The sequence below is a fragment of the Thermobia domestica genome, chromosome 2 (assembly GCF_964235325.1).
Source record: "Thermobia domestica chromosome 2, izTheDome1.hap1.1, whole genome shotgun sequence".
Taxonomy (NCBI): domain Eukaryota; kingdom Metazoa; phylum Arthropoda; class Insecta; order Zygentoma; family Lepismatidae; genus Thermobia; species Thermobia domestica.
The window spans coordinates 34,354,991-34,379,851 of NC_137455.1; the positions used below are offsets into that span (position 1 = coordinate 34,354,991).

At 35.6% G+C, this 24,861-nt stretch overlaps 1 protein-coding gene across 2 annotated transcripts in view; it reads right to left on the minus strand.

Moving 5' to 3' along the window:
• Positions 1-2,647: 2,647 nt before the first annotated feature.
• The window catches only part of LOC145671398 (transcription activator GAGA-like), a 39,510-nt gene continuing 17,296 nt past the window's right edge, over positions 2,648-24,861 (minus strand). For both annotated transcript variants that reach the window (XM_081740538.1, XM_081740527.1), the window contains exons 5-6: positions 17,654-17,803; positions 2,648-15,893 (exon numbers count right to left, since the gene is read on the minus strand). In XM_081740538.1, the coding sequence (XP_081596664.1) occupies positions 15,343-15,893; positions 17,654-17,803 (701 nt within the window). In that variant the 3' untranslated portion in view covers positions 2,648-15,342. The remainder of the gene's footprint in view (positions 15,894-17,653; positions 17,804-24,861) is intronic.

Below are 24,861 nucleotides of genomic sequence, written 5' to 3' on the forward strand. Positions count from 1 at the left end.
CTGGGTAGATCAGACTTCGGGTCGGAAAATGGTAATCGGTTCGATTGACAAGATTGTTTCGAGTTCACTTCAGAAAAAAGCAGAGAGGAAGAACCAGGAAGAGCGGTTTAGGAAAAAGCATTTGCAAAGCCTAACTACGACTAAAACTACTGCCTGTCAGTTGAACTTTATGGAAGAAAATGAAGCAAGTGGTGTGGCCTTGGAAGATGAATCACCTTATGAAGCAAACACATCCGACTCTGAAGACACAGTTTCCGAAAAACGGCCAGCACAAAATAGGCATCAGTACCCAAACTTAAGACAAATGATGGAAAGAACTGGCGTTAGTAACCGAGATGCTTGCAAATTAATTAATGCATGCCTGAAACTGGCTGAACCGGAAAATATACTAGAACCTACAGAGTTGCGGAGACAGCGAATTTATTGGAGAGACAAGGGAGCAGAATCTCGTTCGTTTGACTTGCGCAGGCTAATTTGTGTTGGTTTTGATGGGCGCATAGATGAAACCAGACTATTTGTACCAGATGGAGGACAACTAATAAAGAAGGAGGATCACTACGTTAGTATTATATATCCTAGTGAGCAATACGTGGATCATATTGCTCCACAAAGTGGCAAAGCAGAAGATATTTCAAATGAAATACTCTCTGTTATACGTGACACGGATTCGACAGCTACTTTGCGCGCTGTGGTATGTGATGGAACAAATACAAACACCGGCGAACATTCTGGAATTATACGTCGACTGGAAACAGCTTTAAATCGACCTTTACACTGGCTCATTTGTATATTGCATCTGAATGAGCTTCCACTAAGAGAAATTTTTAAAAATATTGATGGCAAAACAACTGGTCCAAAGGGATTTTCGGGGCATATCGGAAAGATGCTAAGTTTTGATCCACGGGATGTCCAATAGTTGATTTCCATCCCATCACTGGAAATGTCAAGGAATTTTGTGTGAATATCACAAGATTTTAGCGGTGATCGAAAGTATTTGCTGAAGGCTTGCATCGCAGTACAAAAGGAAAAGGACAACGCTGATGCTGCTGTTATAAAATTTTTACAAACTGCTTCTCCAGGTGCCCTTAATCACTCCAGGTGGTTGACGCTCACCAATCGAACTCTTCGTTTGTTCATGAGCACAAGAAATTCATCCAAAAATCTATTGAAGCTTGTAACCTACATCGTTAGAGTGTATGCTCCAAGTTGGTTCGAGATAAAAACCCATTCCAACTGCACTGATGGATCACGTAACTTCTATTTTATTTTGGAGAAAGTTAGAAATTTACCCGATAGTGAGATGAAGGAAGCTACAATAAGATCTCTAAAGTTAAATTGTTATTTTGCCCACAGTGAAAATATTCTTCTTGCAGCTCTTGCAGATCCAGACATTGAAGTAAGAAAAGATGCAGTAAACAAGATTGTTGTTGCAAGAACGACCAATCAAGCTGGAGTGAGAAAATTTTGTATATCAAATATTATGATTCATCTCGAAGAAGAAAACTACTACAAGGTGATTGATTGGGATGCTTCCGTCACAACGCCACCTCGACTTGTAAACTCAATGTCAGATGAAGAATTGCTGGCAAGATTGAAAGAGGACCACTGGAATTTACAGGAATTCAATGTTATTCACAAGCAGTTGCACGAGTAGTAAAAGAAATTTCCAGGGTTTCCACAAAAGTTTTTGGTCATAAAGCCAGACATGGAATGATTGCTTCATCCGAGGAATCAAGAAGGAAGTTTGGATACTAAGCATGCGTTTCTGAAAGCAGATAATTAAGTAATACTTCTTTTAAAAAAATAATGCAGGTTTTAGAACAATAAACCTACTGAACAGAAACAAAACTACTTTTTATCATACGCTAATAATAGCTTCCTTGTTAACTCAAAGTTGGGACCCTTAAATCAAAAGATAAAAATCTGAAATTTTACATACGAAATTATCTTTACCTGTATCAACTTTTAGAACTAGAGACAAAAGCTTCTTTTACATTTCTTGAAGTTCGCCCCGCCCTACTGTTGAGAATATCTGTAACCTTATAGGATTCTCTCATTGCATCGTGGAAGGGTTTTGACAGTCCATGTCAAGGCCGGTTCATGTTACATCCTTCGACAAGAGGGTCTGCTGGATAAGAAATAGGCTTTTTGCAGGATAAAAGCATCGATGGGGTCTCTCATCCATTCTGCTCCAAAGAACTCTCCTTCACTGACCTGTCTATATTCAAAACTAAAGGAGCCATTGCAAGACAACCAACGTCTTGAATCCAGAAGTGCCTTCAGAAGTGACGTTTTTCAGTGTTTAAAACACACCTGATAACAGACTTTTTATACGAATTCGTAGTGAGATTACAATGGTGTGTGAAGATAGACGGAGATTACGCTGAAATGTATGGAAAAAATCTCACCCATATATTGAACATGACCGTCGGAGTTATATGTAGTCGGCACCTACGGTACCTCGGTGTGCACCTCATATAAAGAAGTTTTGGTAAACTGAACTCTTTAAACATTTATAAATGGGTGGCAGTCCAGGTACGAAGAAGAGCCTGTCATTCATACTGCTAACGATTGAAGAGTTCTCTTAAACTTTCTGAAGATGAGGAATCAGAGAAATAACTACTCATTATTTGAAAAAAATATATGTATTAAGAAAAATTCCAGTACTTCAATTACTCTTATGAAATTATTACAATATAATAATATATCAATACATCATGACTAGAATTAAAGAAAAAGTCATTACAAATATCATTATATATTTCTACATTATTTACACATTAATTGCATATTTTCTAAAATAGATATAACAGAACGTTAAACTCGCTATTGAGCTATAGTATTCTAATAAGTAGAAAGAGAATATGTCATTTTTATATCAATGGAACTAAAATTGTCCCTCCGTTGCTTTAAAGGTTAAGTATGGCACATTTTTGTTAAGATTCACAACAATTAACATTTCAAACCGTGTCCTTAGATCCCAATTGGATGATTACATATCTGGAATGATTTAGGCAACCAATCCTGTTGTCATCAACTTCCAGATACTAATTAAAGAACGCAGAGTTTAGGCCAACGTTAAATTTGAACGAGAGCAATCTTAACAAGGACTGAGATATACAAACAGCTTCGTTTAAGAACGCGAATCTCCGTTGCTTTAAATTGTATAGATAACATTTTTTTACTTTAGTTCAGAGGCTACGCGTTGAAGCCACTGTTTGTTTGTTGCAAAGAAAAACGACGTACAGTGAAATATTTCAAATTGTGAATAGCGTGTAAAAATAGTTGCGCCTGAGATTGTTTTTTATTTTATTTTTTATGTATAACCTATTTTGTTAAATTTTAAGCTAGTGTGTATAGATGATCATTAATGTTCTCTCTGAAGAAGACTAAGCTGTGAAGCCTACGTTCTTCAATTAGTGTCTGGCAATCAACGGCAACACGACGAAAAAAAGTAACCACCCAATTAGGAATACCTGGGCACACACAAAAATCTTAGTGATTGTAAATTCCAATTCATTATTCATTATCCTGTTTTCACTGTATGTACATATTTACTTAATATCCAACTCACAGGGAATTGATATATTTATGAGTATGAAATACAAAATTTACAAATCGTATTGTAATAGGAAAAAGAAAAGAAAGAAATACAACTGTGACATTTTTTTGCAGTTCAAACTAAGAGATACAGTTACATATTTCGTGTAGATTCGCGCTTATGAATAATCCTACATATGGTAGGCCAAAAGTCTGCATATATAAAGCACACGTAGATACACTTATCCTAGTGTTAACGTCTGCATTAGAATCAGAATATAGTTCAGTATGGCGTTTAACGTGCATTATCCCAAATGGAAATGTGAAATCATACATATTGAACAGCTTGACTGCATAGCTTCTGGCGTTATGTATGTACATCCTTTCAAGGTTTGTTAATTGTCCTTTCACGATTTGTTGCTTGAGATGTTCCATGTTAAAAATCCACACCTCTGTCTTCACATTGCCCATAGGTAGAATTGCAAGAAAAAGAGGTCAGAGGTCAAAGCAAGGACACTCCATATGACCCTGCCCTCCAGTCCATTTTCTTTGAAACCGCAAATACAACACAGCATCAGTCAATTTTACCAGATAACCAGAGTTGAAATAAAATAGTATATGCAGCGCATGGAAGCAGATTACTGTTAAATACAATCATACATTATTATGCTTATTTTTCAGTTTAGAATTACTATATTGCATTTTTTGTAACGATTTTGTTCCATAGTAATTTCACACTCTGACACACTCACTGGAAACACGTCTAATCTTACATTAGAAGCAGTATAAATGATACAGTAAGAACAGAACCGATAATATACGAAACGCTATTTACAAAATTGACAGTAACATTCTAAATATTTTCGAAACTGTACATTACTACCTGCTTTTATCAGTCTTTCGAAAGGAGAATATTCCTTCTCAGAAATTTGGGAAGCTTTATTATCCTCACTCAAAAATCAATAGACCGCGCCTACTTTCAATATTGTTTCCTAATGAATTGCCAACATACAACACACAAAAACTGCAATGGTTATTTAGTTTGCGGCAACTTACAAATATTACAAAGAAGACTTTTCTTTTTAATTTCCAGAAAAACCAAAGACTAAGATATTTACATAAAAATATGTATCTACATAAAAAAATGTTAAACATACAACTTCTTCACAGCTATACATCACCGTCCCGGTGGAAGCTCACGTGGTTCGGCTCTCACGTTAAGCTGTAGGTCTACTTCTCACACAGCCTTGATACTGAAAGGGGCCTAAACTACAATCCAACCAGCCGAATATAAAATACATATGATGGACTGTATTTTCTTTACCCAGCTAGTAAGTTGTTCACAGAATTGCATGATTTCTCTGATACGAGATGTAATTAATTTTCTTCATTCTTCCATTGCATTGATTTACAAATTAATAATTCAAAACACTGTACTAGTCATAGGAACTCCATACAAGACACTGTTTAAGTGATACATTTAACCTAAATAACATGCATTATCTGTACGAAACAGTGACAGCTGATTGCAGTATAATTCTATGGATTCTACTGTTTCCCCCTTTACCATATTACCGCAATTAGACATATATATATATATATATATATATATATATATATATATATATATATATATATATATATTTGCCAAAGTACAACTCATAGACAGCTTAACATCACATTACAGCAAACCTGATACTTTAAAAGTATTAAGGATGGCCATGAGTAGAAAAACGAAATGAATAATCTAAGAACGTAAAGAAGCATAATTTCAAAATTACAGCAAAGGCTGTAAAACACATATTACATACAACGAGACACATTATTACCATACATTTTCATAATCTTATTGGACCACATCATCAAAGAAATACACTCGAAAACTAGGAAAGTCCAAGTAGAAAACTGGAACCTCAAATCCATTAAACTATCAGAACTGCTATACGCAGATGACATAGTTCTTTTTGCAAATGCCCAAGCTAATCTACAGAGAAATTTGGATATAATAAACCACGAACTGAATAAGCAAAATATGAGGATAAACAAGGGAAAAATGAAAGAAATGAGCATCAGCAGGACAGCATGCATAATACACCTGGGGCTAGAAAAGCTAGAATAAGTCGGCAAATTCAAATATCTTGGAGTTGTCATTAACAGAAACGTACAGATAGAAGGAGAACTGAACTCCATAACAAATAACAAACTACTATATGGCGCCACTAATAGAAGATTCTTAGGGAAGAAAGAAATGAGCCAGGAGACAAAAATAGCAGTCTACTAATTAGTATAGTCTCTACACTTACCTATGGGTGTGAGTTATGGGTACTAAGTGAAAGACAGAAACAAAACCTACAAGCAGTATAAATGGAATTTTTGAGAAGAATTGCAGATCTTGAGGATCTGCAAAACAAAGAAGGATCCATTAGGAATCAAACCATCAGGCAAACATTAAAAGTTAAACCCATGCAGTTGCATACTGAACAAACTCAACTTCGATGGCAAGGGTATATTAGGAGAAAAAAAAAAGAAAGAAAAGGAAAGGTTTCCAAAACAAATGTGGGAAGCAAGATCAGGAGGGTTAGGGATGAAAAGACGGCCAAGATAAACCTGGAAAAAGGCTATGGAAGAGGTTTCCAAGAGACACGACATTCACTGGAAAAGAGTGAAGGATCTGGCGCAGGACAGAAGCAAGTGGCGAGCTCTCTGGAAAACCTTGACACCTAAGTGGTATAAGAGGACTAGATTAAGTAAGTAAAAATAAAGTAAGAATCCAGGTCCGGGAATTCCTGTCAGTACATGACACTTCGCTCTAAAGATTTTATACAACTGAAGAACTGGAAAGACGAAAACATGAAGAGATGTAATTTCATGGATGGTAAAATCCAGAACAAAATTCTGGAAATCATGGGCCACGAAATTCTTTTTTACATACGTAACAAAAATCTCAAACCGCTCTTCTGTTCTCTATCACATCTGATAGATCCCGTGAAGTGAGTGGTGAAGAACAATTAAGTATTTGTGCCAGGTGGGTTGATAAAGACCTGTCCAAAGTTTTCTTGGGTTCCACAGTACATCAAAAACTACTACTGAGTTTATAGCTTCAGTTATTCTGGATGCGATGGTGAGCCTCTAGTTTCTCTAGCTTCTCATTGCTCAACTCAGAGGACAATCTTACTATGATGGCGCTCGAAATATGAGTGGTGAAACATTGATGTTCAATCTATCATACGTAAACTTTTTGCCTTGTACGTACAATGTGGAGCTCACTGCGCTAATCTTGTGAATGAGGATGTTTGTAGTGTGTCAAAAATAGTGAGAAACTCTTTGCAGGGGGTGCATGAACTAGGAATACTGTTTTCGCAGTCACTTCCAGTGAGGTGAAGATTTGCTACTCTGATCGAGGCTAATGCTGGTGGTCTCGTCTTAAATAACTGTGAAAAATTAGATTCTTGTAGCGTAGAAGTATACCTTAAAAATAATTTGGAAAAGACAGGATATAAAGGACGAGATATGAAGACTCTGAGTGGGAGAAGAAGGAAGAAAAGAAAAGTCAAGAGAAAATTTATATCGAAATCAGGGATTAACACTAAGATACCCGCAGAAACCTGTCATACGAACTTTAGTATTTTTTTAATGCAATTCCTAAACATAATATTTTCTTATACCGCTATCAAAAAAGAAAATTATAAGAAAACTTTTATCATTGATATAAAAAGTTTTTTCAATATCTGGACAAAATTTTCATTGTAAGCTTGACGCCCAATTAGTATATAGATATATATATATATATATATATATATATATATATAAAATGAAATGAAATCTTTGGGTTTTACGTCTCATGGTTATGCCGGTTAGGCTAAAGGAGATGAGTAATGATGAAATGGTGGAATGAAGAAAGTGGGAGGAAGCCCAGGCACACGGTGTTTGTTCACCACGAAGTTCACTTGGCAGGGACTGGAATCGAACCCGGGACCCCAAGCACCAGAGATTAGCGCTAGAGGGTTTCTTCTGCAAAATATCCAATACCATGAAAACTAGTCAAGCAAAGGTGGTAAATCCTTATTAAAAATCATTTAGTTCGCACACACACATATAGTCCAGAGACACATACACACATATGAATCAATTCGCTAGAAAATTTTTACAAATTCTCAACTTCTTATATTCAAAAACTTGCATTCTTACGTACAAATTAGAATATAACTGTAAGATCACTACAGCAGAACTGGAATGTTACGGATTTTTCCCTAATAAGCGCATGAAAACTCAGAATCAAAATTGAAATTTCGTTTTATTAGCTTTCCATGACAAAGCATACTGATATATGTCCACAAATCTTCGGGCATTTTCAGAACAAGAAGGCAAAAGATTGCAACTGTACGTAACAAACACACCGAATCTTAGATATATATTGTCCACAAAGAAGATTGAAGTGTGTATTGGTTTCAACATTGTAGTTTGTTGGGTGCAAGAAATTCTGAATACATTAATTTGCGTTCAGATTTGCACTCACTTCATGTATGGAAACTACCAATAGATTTCTTGGGTTAGGAAATTGTAAAAAGGACTGGCGAGGTAAAAGTTTACAGGTATATATATGATATGATATGAAACTCTCATTTCCACTCAGTGGTTAAACGTACACATATCGCGTTCTGTGTTTTCCATGCTATAAAGTTAAGCAGAAGAAGTATTCACTACAATTCATTCAAACTTATTTTTTCTTTCCCTAAAATAGTTTCCAACTTATAGTCTTCGTCACTATGACTGTTCCGCATATACTTTTTTCATAACAACATTTATTAAGATTGGGAATATTTTTGGACACGAAGTTGATATTGTGTGTGAATGATATTGTGTTTGTCGTGTTTTCACGCACTCATATTACGTCATCCTTCCTACCGTGAGAACAAGTGTTCATGTCCTGCAGGAGTCGTAGGTGAAATGACTCATACACACAATTACAATCATTCGCTCCTTTTCACTGAACTGTTTTATGTAGTGCATAAAAATCCAATAACCATGGGAAGAATTTATTAGTTTATACTGCTACATTTTTTTTTTAACTATTATTTCCAAGCTTCTTTCTCACGGGACCAAATCAAATGTTGCCAGTGTTCTCTATTATAACATCGACCTATTGACATTGTCTATGAATGCAGAAAACTTTAACATTTTCTTTATTATTTTACATAATGCATTGTCAACTCTAAGTCTAGCGGACGGGTTGTTCCCGAGCGTGAGTAGAAGCGAGAGTTAGCAAAAAGAGTTCATAGTAAGAAGAGTTAGCAAAAGTTCGTCGTAGAGAGAGCCAGTGCAAGACATCGTAGGAAGTGATAGTATGAAGAATATTGTGTCCCCACATTAATATATAGGATGTGAAGCAAAAGGACAAACGAATACCTTCTGGATACGTAGCGTCCTTTAGAAGGCAAGATACTTCATTGATCAGTATTTCCCCTTTCCCCTTGTCATTATTACACAGTGAAAGTCTAGACCCAGTGCGAATAGCCAATTTATAGTGCAAGTGATATTTAAACAAGAGCTATGTTTCTAGTGTTCGTATATAGTGTGCGCGTATCTACATTTACCATGCAGTGTTAAGAGTTTTATTCTCCATTTCATTTACTCGATTGCCTCAGTGCAATTTCTTCTGTTTGAGCATTTAGCTCTGTAAAGTGAGAATTTTGTGTGTTGTCAATATATATATATATATATTTCTTATTCCGCTCCGTACCCACATATATTCATATGCAATAAATAGGAATTTACCTAAGTAAATATTATCGTCTTCATTCATGTGTGTGTGAATTCCTGCGAGCAGACGGCTTGCCAGTTGCGTATATGTATGCGTGTGCATACGCAAAAGTAAGTATAATACAACCTGAGTCTCAAAAGCACCAACGTGGCTCATGTCAAATCGCTGGTCATATTTCGATATTATCAATCTGCGCCCAAACAGAGTGTGAGCCTGGACCAGAATTGTTATCAGTTGTTTTCTTAGGGAGTTCTTCGGGAGCCAGCACCCAAGGGAAACGGTAGGTAGCATAGATTTATAATAAACTTATTTGTGCATTACTTTGGTGTGCCCACCTCCGACAATTTAATCATTATATTTTAAATGCTGCTATTTCTTCACGCATAGCATAACTATTTGTTGTACATTCTCGTAACGTATATATCAGCAGTAAAGCAGACGATAGCAGTCGACGGCCTTGGCCGCCGCCAGCTGCCAATCACAGTCCTACCTGTGCTTACGTCAACCTGGTACGTGGGACTCACGTACGCAGCAGGGACAAAGGAGATGCATGATGTAATCAGCACTTGAGTGCCGGAAACGAAACAGAAGCAAGCAACTTAGAAAACGCTGCTCGTAATAGTTCAAGTCATGTCGTAATAGTTCAAGTGTGTATTGGTCATCCACATATTATAATTTCTTAAAATTGTTTTCCTATTGTCATACAAATGTAAGTATATCATGATTTGAAAATAGAGCACTTATTTTATGAATATCTCATTGTGTCAGTCTGATTAGGTAGCCTCGTGCGCCTTCAGGGTGTTATCCATAGTACAATAAATTGATACGAATATTTTATTGTTTTGTGTTCTCTTTCAGTTGAAATGATGCTGAAACTTTATTCTATTTATAAGTTTAAGGTTATTGTTTGAATCTTTGCCTACGTGTTGTTAACGGTGAAAGAAGCTATTACTTTAGTGATAACTTGTTTCGTCGTTAATGCTCGGGCAAAATATTCGATCAATGACTACCTAATGTAATGCTTACTCTACTTGGATTTCCATCCTCTGGAGTGAACATCACAGATTCAAAAATTGAATCAATTACTGAAGTAGTGGTGGAGAGATTGGAAAGAACTCTGGAGTTTAGTTCTGAAGAACTGCATGATCTTCGGAAAGATCAGGGACACAAAAATTAGTAGTCTTCAGGAGAAGCTAGCGGAATTGAAGAAATACCAGTGAAGGGAAAACCTTCGGAATACTAGAAAGAACAAAGAAAGATACTGACACCATAGCAATCAAATTGTTTGAAGAGGGGCTAGGTGTTCCCATGAATATAATGAACATTAGTCGAAGTCACAGGATTGGTCCCAGATTAGCGGGAAAACCACGGCCATGTGAAGTTTGCGAACTGCCGAACAAGAGCTAAGGTGTTCAACAATAAAAGCAAACTGACAGGCTCCATGAAAGAGAACTTGTGTCATCATCGACTTGAATTGTTGCGTTCTGCAGTTCAGAAGTAAGTTTACGAGCAGGTGTATACCCAAGATCGAAAAATAGTAGTCCTTAAAAGCGGAAAACTAGACATTTCATCTCTACCAAGGATGAACTTAACAGCTTGCATCTCAATTGTTTGTGTGCGTGTGCCTGTGTTATAGTGATCTTTATTATGAACTAATTTTGACGATATTCATTTTATTTCATGCATTGGACTTAAAGAAGTGCATTTCGTTTCATTTCTGCATTATTTTATTTTTTTCATTTTACGTTACAATGCACTCTTTGTTCACGTTTGAACCTCCCCGTGGGAACTATTCTGATAACGTATTATTACATACCTTTCTTATACGCCATGATAATGCTCCAGCCAATGAGTGTACATGTGCAGAAAAAATGAATAAAATTTTACGCCTGGGTTCTAGACCCATAGACGGAACTTCGGTAGGGAAGCGAGAAGAAACAGAAACCAGTTTACAAGATGGCGGTATAGTGCACAGATCTGCGTTGTGAGTCGTGTTCAATTCTTCTGTTATTAAATTCTTTTCATTTATTTTTCTATACCTTTGTGTAAGTATGTAGAAAGCTAAGAATATGAATAATACAAGTATAGTATATTAGATCTTGTGTGTATTTGATTCAGGATTTTTCCTCTATACATGTTACGTGCATAATTCGCCGTAGTAGATTTTATCTATAATTGCTTAATCCATAACTTCTAATATAGTGGTTTATCGTGGCTATTTGTAGGGTTGGAACAAGACTTCATTTTGTTTGAATCGCATCACAATTTGCAGAAAAACAGCACATGTGTGCAGATAGCTTTGTATAAATTTAGAACTTCTACCAATGTTTAATCGAGACAATGAGAGAGGTTATAGCGAAAAAAAGATCCAGATAATAACTTCAAAACTAGTTATATATATATATATATATATGTAGGATGTTTCAAAACAACACCGACAACGTTTCGGAGGTGATTCCTGACACCCAGATAAGGCAAAAAACTATAGACCAACCTGGGTGCACAAATGCTTCCTTTCGGAGTTATAAGTTGTCGAAAACATGAAAAGTAAACTTTAAAGGTCCATAGCTTCAAAACTATGGGACTTACCGTAGTCGGGTCTAGACTTCACATAGTAACTAGTATGTACTCTATTCAAATATCAAAGCTTCAGAATCCTGCGGTACCTCCGCAACAATTTTATAGAGGTAGTTGACAAGTATTTCAAATTATATTCCAGTAGCCAAACTCCCTCTATAAAAACTGTTCCGGAAGCACTGCAGGATTCTGAAACATGGATATTTCGGTAGGGCACACATTAGTTTCTAAGTGAAGTCTTGACCCGACTACAGTAGGTCCCGTAGTTTTGGAGATATGGACCTATAAAGTTCAGTTTTCCATGTTTTCGGTAGCCTATAACTCCAAAAGGAAGCATTTGTGCACCCAGGTTGGTCTATACTTTTTACCTTATATTGGTGTCAGGAATCACCTCCCAAACGTTGTAGGTGTTGTTTTGAAACACCCTGTATATATATATATATATTAGATAGATAGGTAAATAGATAGATATAGATATATATAAAGTCCAGTCTGAACGACAAACTTTCTGGTTGACGAAAGATAAAGTCAAAAATACCAAGGAATTCCTTCTATGTCCGCCAGAAGCAGCAATATTCCAGTCGATTCAAAACATTGCCCAAAGACAGAAATGGACGTGTCAACCCTTCCTTCCTACGCTAAGCAGCTGAGAAACTTGGGTATTACAATGGATAATCACCTGACGTGGAACGAACATGTAATTAATACAACCAAGAAAGTTTACTCTACATTGCACTCTCTTAATAAACTAAAACACTTTCTTTCAGTAAAGCAAAAGACTCAAATCTGTTAAGGTGCTTCTGCTTCCTATATTTGAGTATTGTGATGTAGTATTTAACGACCTATCCACTACTCTTTCGGCTAAATTGGATCGTATGTACAACACATGTATTAGATTTATCTTTAATCTCCGTCGCTACGACTATATTATGCCGGTATTGAATGGAATAAACTGCTACCGCACCACATTCAGAGGAAACATCACATGGCCCCTCCATATATAAACAATAATTATCAATTCGTTGACCGTCACGGCCGCGTCACTAGGACAAGTAATTCTTTGCTACTTCCTAAACATCGCACAGAGACATAGGTCAAATCATTCGTGCCAACTAGTATCCATCTCTGGAACAGTTTACCTCTCAGTGTGAGAAACATAAAATTAAAATCAAAATTTGCCCTGGAAACGAAAAACCTGCTAAAGCAGAACCTGTCCACTTAACATACCCATTCTCAGATAAACGTAACACAAAACTTCTGTAAAATTTTTTTGCAATTGTCATATTTATATAGTTTTGTTTTGTATGTGTTCCTAATAAACATGTGTGTGTGTGTGTTTTGTATTTATGTATATGTCTGTAATGTGAATCAATGTATCGTGTTTTTTGTTTGTATCAGTTTTCAATTTTTTGTTAGTATTTAGGCGTAAGAGAGGGCCTAACCTCGATGTGTAGAAAAAGGCAATAAATAAATAAATAAATAAATAAATAAATAATAAATAAAGATTACGAGAAAAATCTACTCAAAGCAATACAGCAATTTGTTCTAGTTGATGCAAAGTAAATGTCAATAAAGACTAACAGAACTTGATTTTAGAAACTCATGAAATGCCACCCAAAGCTGACAGAAGAAAAGATTATAATTATCAGCAAAGGTTACGCTGCAGGAAAAGAGATGAAAGAATAACAGATTTGTTTATCAACTTAAACAAATGATCGTCTTTTTATATTCAACGATCCTTCCCGAATTTCCAACGCTGAGGTCTATTTCATAAAATTCCTGAACATGTTTGAGCAACAAGCATCAGGAACTGTTCGATATTACGAAAACGGATTCACTGACGTTTCTATTCCAATCTCCATTCAATGGATGATAAACCAGGAATATTCAACTATCTAAACTCAGATGTTCGACCATATAGACAAATATTAACGTTTAATGAAAAGACTTTGAAAACTTTAAATAAAAATAGTTTTCAATTATTTTGATTGGTTGGATTGGGTTGATGTTTAGAACCGAGGTTATATGAGACGTGGCCCTACAGTTTAAAGTGAAATTCGAACGACCGTTATGTGTTTAAAATTTCCTACCGAGAATCGAACCCAGACCCACCATGCGATTGGACCAATGGAGAAGGCCAACGGTTTTCAATTACTATGATGATATAAGGAAACTGCTATCTGAAAGAAGCTCACCCCTGGAATGTGGAAAATCCAAGAGAGATGGTATGGAAGATGTAAAAGCATATCATAACATGAATTTATCGCAATTAAATAAATGACGGAGTAACACACTGCGTAGAAATTAATGACGAATTACGAGTGTTTATACTCTTGAGTCGAACAACTGAGTTCGACATCAGAGACAAGCGTGCGACATTTCACGGAAAGACAAGACTCCTTGAAAACTTTTGGCAAAATTGTTTCCAAATATCAGAGAGGTATGAACCAAGTAGCTGAGTGTCAGCTATTAGCTGAAAATATTATTATTCCTTCTAGTAAGAAATTATGTTTACAAATTCTCGATTTGTCACTAAGTGTTCGTAAATATTTAAATTTTACATCCCACAGTTATGCGTCTAGGCTAAAGGAGACTGTGATGATGAGAAATGAATGAAATGCTGGAATAAAGAAAGTGGGAGGAAACGGGAGAACCCCGAGAAACCCACGCACATGGTGTTTGTCTACCACAAAGCTCACTTGACGCGAGCTGGAATCGAACCAAGAATCCCATGCACCAGAGGCGAACGCTCTACCACTGAGCCATGGTGGCCCTCACTAAGTATTCGAGACTGGATGCATTTCCGTTATATGTTTCATAACGTAATTTTACCAGCATTCTTTCTGCCTTCTTGTCCTAAGGGTAAGCCTGTAATATATCAATGTGTTTTGTGTTGGGAAGCTTATGAAGGAAGTAAATAAATATTCTGCTAATAAAATTAACGTGTAACATAAAAATATAAACATTGAGTTGTATTTGGATGCATTTCCGTTATATGTTTGATAACGTAATTTTACCAGCATTCTTTTTGCCTTCTTGTCCTAAGGGTAAGCCTGTAATATATCAATGTGTTTTGTGTTGGGAAGCTTATGAAGGAAGTAAATAAATATTCTGCTAATAAAATTAACGTGTATAATATAAACATTGAGTTGTATGTGCGTTTTAGCTTTTCTTATTGTTAGTTACATAGATGTTACCTATGAAACCACTAAAATATTCTCCCGCTAGTGTTTCGATTGTTTCACTTATATTATTGCATATACATCCATGATTCTGTTTTGTAGAACTTTTAACAAGTAACTTTGCATCCTTCTTGTCAGATGCAGGCGATTTACCATAAGTATCTTGATAATCCAATTGCACCTTAATGTTCATATAAACACTTTTTATTTACTTTTTACTTAACATTCAATTCTTCTCACCTTTGTTAATATAAAATTAGAATATTACACCGTCCAATATAGTCACACTGCTTCAGAACGTAACGGACCGTTACTCGGCCTTGGGGCAGTTCTATTTTCTCCGTACAACACACCACTTCGAAGCAGATCAGGATGCGGCGGTCTAAGAAAATGATCTGCTGTAGTCTGAGGAATTGGTGGAGGTCCCAACATACAACCTAAAATAGGAGATGGCTCACACACTCCAAGTGCCGAGCCTACAGTTGCAGATAAGCTGGTAGGAACACTCGGTCGTTCTTCTCCCTCCCTAGAATCTCGACTCGACGACTGCTGATGTGGGGCAGGAGGCGGAGGAGGTTGACATAACGGTGCCATACTAGGTCCAGGAGCCATGGATAAGGAGTTAGTAGGAGGAACAGACTGACTAGAGTGAGGAGGTAATGATGACGAAGAACTCGATTGACTAGACCGTGACCGAACTCGCACTGTAGACTTGCCAACTCCGAAATGTAACAGTTCCAGGTGACGACGAAGATTCCGTGATTGCCGTATCGTTGCTCCGCACAGTGGGCACACCGCCGGTTGGTCTGACACACCTCGAATTTTGGAAGACGCTTTGATGAAAATAAATAAATACATAGATCAGCTATAGAAGAAATGGTAATAATTAAGAAAACTCAAAATATAGCAGCTATATCTTTTGAAGTTGATAAACAATTTTAAACACGCATATTTGGTGATATAAAATCAATAAGAAATATAACAATATATCATATATATATACACACAGGGCCGGCTCTACCATATGTGTAACTCATGCATTTGCAAGGGGCGAAGAAATCTGGATAACTACATTATTTAAAACAAATATTTCTTGTTGGAAACAGACTTCATGATGACGGTACTTTAATTTACTAAGCTGACCTTCTATTTGAATACTACGTTCATAAATCAGGTTTAGTTTAAAGTCACATGGGCAGTGCTAAAGCAAACTGTCTAACAAATTCCAGCATGAATTGTTTGATTGTTGTCAAATACAAGAACCCAAAACTCGAACAGTAGCGAATCTCTTCCATTTAGCTAGTTATTACAGAAGGAAAATCAAGGAAAATAGATAGAAAATCAAGGAAAAGAGCTAGTGGCACTGGAATTGCAAACTGATATATTGAAATTGATGCTCGATATTGAATTCTATAAAAAGGATTACCATCTTTCCTCTGCAGGTAGTTTGCTTTATCGTTCACTAACATAATAGAATATTATCTAAAGAGAAAAGCAACAGACACAATGATATTGCATTTAGGCCCTGGTATTTAGGTAGTGCTTAGACCTTTCTGAGTGCGAGTGCTTTCCCTCTCCTTCGTTGTTCATGAAGGTATAGCACACTTAAAATCGTGGCTTTTAAGACTTCTTCTTTCTGAAGAAAAGGGGGGGGGGGAAATTGTCTAGGAACGGCCCTATATATATATAATTGTATTGCAAGGAGAATGTTTGACACATTATTACCTACTTAATAATATTAATAATACAACTGACTTTATTGTACCTGTACCGGTATATTTATCATATGAAAATTTTCAGGAATTTTTCTATTCTCTTTGTCAGTCAAGATATATAGAGAAAAACGTAACGCTAAAACAACACTCACATTCCTGCCATTAAAAATTAAATGCACAGATTTTATACGAGATCTAACTTCGTCATACGAGAACAGGGTATAATCACTGTTTAGAAAGCACACATGTAACTAATCTGTCAAAAACGAGAAGACACAAAATTGTATTAATATACGTTAAAAAGCCAACAATGAATGCTCATCGTAGTGCGTGGTAGCATATTATAGGATGGCACGGAGCCGAATGACACATTTCAAAGTTGAATATTGTGCAGGCGCGATAGCTTGAGAGTGGGTTACGGCTGAAGCATGGAAGTACATAGGATGCCATTTCAACAGAACGCCGCAATCGTTACAATGGACCTTTAGCGTAACGTCAGGTAACGATGAAATGTCTAAATAATTGCTACTCTTTAATGAATGACTTGTTTCGTAATAAGTACGAGTACAGAAAACACAATGTTAAACGCTCCAACGATGTCCATGGTAACTCTTACGGCAGTTCTATAAAATGGCATCCTATTCCCTTCCAGTCTCCCACCCGTAACCCATTTCAAGCTGTCGCGCCTCCGCGCCACTCTTATAACGTCTGAGAACATAACAGACTATCACTTTAAGTTCCACTGTAAAAGAATACACTCATTGCATCAGTTTTTACTAAATATTTGTTTTTTAAAATTTTATCTTGTCTTTTGAGATTAAACTATTTATTTTCCTACTTACTTAAATAATAATAAAAAGTCCTTAAGATATACTCACATCCTTCTTCTCCACTCTGGCTAGCCCCATCAGTATCATTCCTTCTAGAAGTATCCGAACTATTCATGTCATGATTGGAGACCATAGCACCATCGGAGCCATTTTCGTTTAATTGTCGTTGCCATTTTTTAACCGAACCAGATCCTGAACCTGTAACGAATATTCTCGTGTCACCATAGAACAAATACTAACGGCCGAATGAGGGACAAGAATACAATAGAATTTCAAACAAATAAACTTTTCAATATCTTAGTATCTTACTTACTAACTCAAATTTTAATTCCTGAATAATAATTGCATTTTTAGACTGCTTTTCCCATGAAGACGGTTCGAGGTGCATAAAAGTGAGAGTAAATGAAAAAAAACTCTAGGTTATAAATAAGGAACAAATTTATCGGGAAGAGGAGAACAGAAACTTTGCTCTATATCAGAAGTGATCAACGTGTGGACTGCAGACTACTAGTCGACCAGCAGGTTGTGAGACCCGCGGAGGTGCTTATCATATGTCTGTGTCGATTACTATTATTACGTATTATTTATGATTCCCTCTAGCAAGCTAGTAAAGAGATAACTTGATTGCTAGTGATTACTGAAATGAAAAGCTGCCCTAAAAACCTAAAAAGGAAGACCACTCCTGCCTATATATTGCTAAAGTTTACGCGTCAAGTGGCGCTGTAGTTTACTTGAATGGCGAAGTCGGACTGTATATTGTAACGTTCTTGTAATGGGTCGGTGAAGACTGATGGTATGGGGATTTTTTTTTTCTTAAACCATTTTATTACAAACCTTGCTTAATACAGATGTTACAGGATCTCTTTATAATGTTGTTTTAAAAACTTATTACCGTCTTTTAATACAGTGCAGAGTTATAGTGGTATGGTATATGAGGTTTATAGAGCCCACCGCAGCCAAGAGAAAGGTTAAGTGAGCCTCAGGACCCTGAGCAGCCAAAAGAGCAGTAAGAGGTTCTCAGGGCCCAATCAAGAAAAAGATGTGTACATTTCACGGCCCAGTGCATCCAAAAAAAGTAAGAGGTTTCTAGGGCTAGTGCAGCTAAAAAGAAAGAAAGAAAGAAAGAAAAAAAAAAAGATAATCAATCTAGCCAGACTGATTGTTGTCCAGCGTGCTGCGGCTTTTTTAATACCAAAACTTTGTAGTATGTCTTTGGCCTTTTTTGTGGATAGCGTTGTTGTAGCCTTTCCTTGGGTTACCTATCTGGTGTTGATACTTGTCTGCTGATGATGATGTTTATTTTTAGTACGTGGAAACGATATTATAATATTCCTTTCTTTGCCAAATCAATGTTTCATTATAAGAAGATTTACCGATGGATCTACGAATCAGCAAACTAAATGAGGTTCATCCCATGATACACAAAGAATGAAAAAAATGCACGATTGGACTGAGAACCGAACCAAGGTCTCCGGATTATCTTGCCGATGTGGAACCTAGTTCATTCTCTGAACAGCCATACATTCTTCAATTCTACTAGGGGGTGCGGTGGCTCAGTGGTAGAGCGTTCACCTCCGGTGCTTGGGGTCCCTGGTTCGATCCCAGCTCGCGCCAAGTGAACTTTGTGTTGGACAAATACCGTGCTCGTGGGTTTTCTCTGGGTTCTCCTGTTTCTTTCCACTTTCTTCATTCCGCCATTTCATTCATTTCTCATCATCACCGTCTCCTTTTAGCATAACCGGTATAATCGTGGGATGTAAAACTCAAATATTTCATTTCATTTTTCGATTCTACTCCTCAGAGCACATAGACTGTGTCACAACTTCTGTTGTGCTTGGATAATCCAATGTCTATTACAGAAAACCTCTGACGGTTGATTATTATTGTGATCGCATCACAGCCGAACCGATGGACATGAATCCTTGAACATAGTACATGTCTCAAACTGGGTTATCATCATGTCCCTTTAATTAAAATGTGTACAGTAAAGGAAGTATCGAGACTACAAATTGCAGGCGGTGATAATAGTCAATATAGCAAGTAAAATAAAAATCACAAGCATTAAGGAGTATTTTTAAGGAACACGGTCTTCATCTTCACTGTGTACTGAAGTTTGAAATAGGTTAAAAAGGTAAGACCTTGTGTTAAAGTAAAAAGGATTAAAAATAATTGGGAGTAAATCCACACATTACGTTAGATACTGTGGCACATGAACCATCGTAACAAAAGATTGGTATTCCTCTGATTTCGCAGGTTTCGGCAAAGATAAAGGATGTTTTAGAAAAATGTAATACTTTAGAAGTTTTCCCCCAAAATCAATTGGGAAATACCTAATTTAAGTCTTACAATTCAGTGGGATTTACAATGTCATTTGTCAGTGTGAAAAATTATATATTGGTCAAACCAAAAGGAATATTTGTATCAGAATAGCTGAACATGTTTGTGCAACTAGGACTCTCAATCCTCAACAATCATCTGAACTGATATTACATGTTAAGGAAAGTTAACATAATATTGGCAATGTAAGTTTAACGGAATAATAATAATAATAATAATAATAATAATAATAATAATAATAATAATAATAATAATAATAATAATAATAATAATAATAATAATAATAAGAAGAAGAAGAAGAAGAAGAAGAAGAAATGACCGAACGCAAACTTAAGGTTTTTCCTTCATTTTTGTTTGTTTTTGTTTTACATTCAAAAATTAAACCCTTCACTGAATTCTTACAAAGGGAAAATTAATGCGATTTGGAGTAACCTTTTTACTTCATACTTACGCCGGTTAAAAAAAAAAAAAAAAAAAAATGAATAGTTTTATACTTTGTAACGATGATTCATGTGTCACAGTATCAATCTGACGTCAAGTGCGAATTTATTTCGAATTATTTTCAATTATTTTTATATTCCCGCATTTTTTTTTTTTTTAAACTTTTCTCAAACTTAAGTAAGCTAAAGACGAGGACCGTGTTTCTCGAAAGTACATACTTCTTAATGCTCGTGGTTCTTGCCGAGTTCAAAATTTATATCAGGAACAGAATATTTCAGACCGTAACAATGAATTAATTCGGAGTTTCTCAAATTAGAGGTCGGGATCCCTAAGGACGTCGCGAAATGAGGTGAGAAAGGTAAATAATTACGATCTAGTAGCAGAAAAAAAATATATTTTAAAGGCAGATCTTTATTTCCATACTTACTGCCAAATACACCAAAGAATATTTAAAAAATTTTAAGTAAATAAAGAATCGTTTTGACAAAAAAAAACAACTCCAACAAACGAGGGAAGCAATAAGCAGAAATAATTATACAGCTTTTACAAACCGAAAGTCATTTATGGGTCGCAGGCAAGAGTATCTGATATAAGGTGGGATGGGGGATGTAACGATAATGTTTTAATCTTCAGGGCAAAAAGTGTTTTTAAATCTGACACGAGCCAGAAAGAAAGAAAAAGAAGAAAAATGTAGTGTAGTTAATATTAAATTGCTTGTTTTTTTATGCTTTAAAACAGACTGTTGTTATTTACTAACCACTCGGACAAACACTATATTTTGTTCTTTATGGTTGCTATAGAGATTAGCCTGCTATGAGTGATTTGCAAAGATATAATGCATATACAACAAACAGAGACGTAAAAGTATAGTGACACACAGAATCTGTAGAAGACAAATCTTTGAAAAATATGAGTTTAAAAGCTATTTAACTCAGTATGTCATCATTTGGATATACTGTGTGAATTATGTTTTAAATAGTTCTGTAATTCCGTTTGACGAACTTCGGATAATACGAAGGGTAAGGGAAAAAAAGAAGAAATGTACAAAACTGTATTTTCGAGAAAACGACGTTTTAACATTGAAAATCGCGTACAAAATGAATAGAGTTAGTCAAATCTCTTGCCCCTTTTCTTGGACATTTTTACATCTACGCATGCATGGCATATAGTCAAATAGTACCAAGAGTCATTAACAGATAGAGCAAAGCACACACATGGACATTCCTTGCTTTTTTTCCCTTACCCTTCATATATAACTAACAATCAGTGTTTTACGGTAAAAGGGGGAGAGAGTCGCGATGTGAAATAGGTTGAGAAAGCCTGGATTAATTAATTATTACATTTAAATATTATATATTTTTCATTGTTACACCTCATGAAAGTTAGATTGTTTCTAACGCAGACTCTCAACGTAAACCACACAATGTCAGCGAGGAAACGAATAAACTTATGATGGAAAACTATAGTGGTCGCAAGAAGTCGTGAAGTTTATCCTGGATCTACCAATTTCAGTATCCAATAGAACGCGAGAGTATGTTCTAGTCCTCAACTGCCACCTATAAAATTTTGCCAGTGTTGTCTCTCGCACTATACGGAGAACATCTCCTGGGGATGCAGTGTTCTCGGATTGCTGCTAAGTTTCGTTTTGTTGTTATTTTATATTTTGCTATTATTACTGTTACCGTTCAATTCGAATACAGGGTGTCTACTAAAATTCCAAAATGAAATTTCGTGACTTTTTCGTGACCTTGTCTTTACCAAATAATAAAAATTTCCTAATATTTTCAAGAGCGAATTTGGGTACGAATTAGGCTGAATTTTCATCCATGCGATTAAAACATACTTTGCTTGCGATTTGGTAGCGTCTAAAGCCGACCATAGACATTTTTGCTGGTGAACTTTGACGTTTTATAGAACAAAATTTTCCAATCTGTACTTACATTTGAACAGTTAAAAAAAAATCGTGACCCAAAAGCTAAATTTCGTGACTTTCATGACTATTTTCTGACTTGGTGAATTCTTCGTGACATTCTTGACTTTCGTGACCGATAGACACCCTGGGATAACTGTTAGTGTTCATGTTATAGTTCTGTATCTGCTGTATTTGTGTCGCTAGTTCACAATGTCTTCTAAATTTGGTAACACTTTGGTGCACTTCTGTTGTTTCACGTTTTTTCACGTGTGCGTTCGGAAAGCAGCTCCACAAATAGTACCGAATTCTTCCAATGCATCACACGTGATGAATGCAAAGCAGTTATGATTGGTGTAGAACCCAGGATTCACGAGTAGTCGCGGTAACTATTGACTTGCTATTTCCATGACAAAGTTAAAACATACCGTATACACTCGCGTAATGTCCGCACTTTTTTTTTTTTTCGGACATTATGCGGGTCGTTCAAAAAACGCGCAATTTCCAGTCACATTTTTTTTGAAGCAAATATCATTTTGAACTTCCTACATAATATCGGTAAATAGTTAAATGAAAAGCAAATGAGGACCACTAATTAAAACAAATTTATGGCATTTAAAATCAACAAACAAATTAAGTCTTACCTTTATTTTCTCCTCGAACATAAATTATATTAAATTTATATTATATTTTACACAAAATAAAATAATCCACTATTATTTTGTATAATTTATTCTAATTTTTAAATAGTGTGTCTGGTGCCAGAAGTACGAAAATTGGTACCGTATTAGAAATACCACAAGATCTAACTTAGATTTTCAAGCTGTGATTTTTAGGGTGCGTACATTATGCGGGTCACTTTTTTCCCCAAAAAATATCTCTGAAGTTGGGGTGCGGGCATTACGCGAACGTATACGCTAAAAGCAGGCGTAAATCACACAGAAGAGATTAGACGAGACAAACAGAGTAATAGCAATCAGAGCAAAACGTAACATCTATTTATGCATGTCTAGAAACAAAAGCATTCGGAGTTCTCTCACATACAATCAATTTATAATGTAAGTGTATGAAAGCGCTCGCCATGTTGTTCTTTCTAGTCATACACAAATATATTCTTTTAAGAGTAATTTTCTTCAGAATTAAGAGTACATTTGACTTTTTAGTACAATATAGTTTATTTTTTACTTTTTGTTACACGGTGTTTTCACATTCAATCAGTTCTTGAAATCTATCGTACCTTCGTAAGTTGAAACGTAATTTAGGAAGTATGTTATACTGGACATGGACTCGGGATAATTTTGGTTGCATAACATAATAGGATATATATATATATAGTTAGTAGAGAGCAATATAAATAACTTAATAAAATATATATATAGAAATACATAAAAATAATAATGAAGAACTGTATTGTCACCCGCCTTACTGTGATATAAATTAATCTTATGTATATTAAACTAAATAAATACAATGGAGAGAGCAAACATAACCAATGGCTTTAAAAGCAAGCACTTGGTTTAATTTTTTCCCAAGAAAAGGAAACTAACCTTATGTATATTAAATTTTATATTTTTACTGTAAATGTATATTTTGTATTTGAAAAGGAAAACAGCCAAGCTCGTTTTCTAGAAAGCCAGAAAAACAGGAAATATAAACAAGAGTGAAAGTATCGAAATAATATACGAAATTAGAAAACAAACAGGTGAAAAACAAAAACTGAGGTGTATGTAAACTGTTGTCAACCTGAACAAAGGGTCTTTCCTTCTTCGATCAGTCGGACACTTAGTCTTCTTTCTTCGATATCATCTGGCTGTCATCAGTAGGACTTGAAGGCTTGGAACGAGCAAGATGGCATTCAGCTGCGTGGGATCAACATACTTAACTCCGTAAGATATACCTTTCTTGATATTGTTATGTTAAAACTCAAAACAAGAAGTTCTGAGAAGGCGGAGATTTTCCGCCGACAGCGCTATTCTCTTTGTTTCATTCTTAAAATTTAAACACTTCATGATTGTTAAGATCTGTATATCATATTTGTAATTGTAAGATGTCGCAAAATCTGTTTGTACAGGTCATATTTATTCTTTATATTTTCTACATTAGAATCCATAAAGGACGCATCAGAATTCTATTTCACTATGCTATCTTCAATAACAGTCTGTATTTAAATCAACCATTAGTTCAAAATTTAATCAAATTATCTTCATTTATTTTTATATTTTACCGAGTTAAAATTTAATTAACCGAAGTATATATTAATTTACTGAAACATTACGTCGCTGTGTAAAATTTCATTAGTCCATGACATCGGAAAATAAGTTAAACTAAGGTTACGAGATTTGAGGACAAAGCTGACCCAAGACATGCGTGAGCCATTGTGAGTTAAAGAAAAGCATGTAAAAATATTAAGCAAATCTCACAAAATGCCATTATTTACAAGATATAAATATACCTTCTATTCTTTGCAACAAATACATATTAATACTACAGCAGTCTACTATCAAGGACTACATACGCATCGGAAACTTTAAGTTGACACAATTGCTTTAAAAACTTCCAATAAAATTAG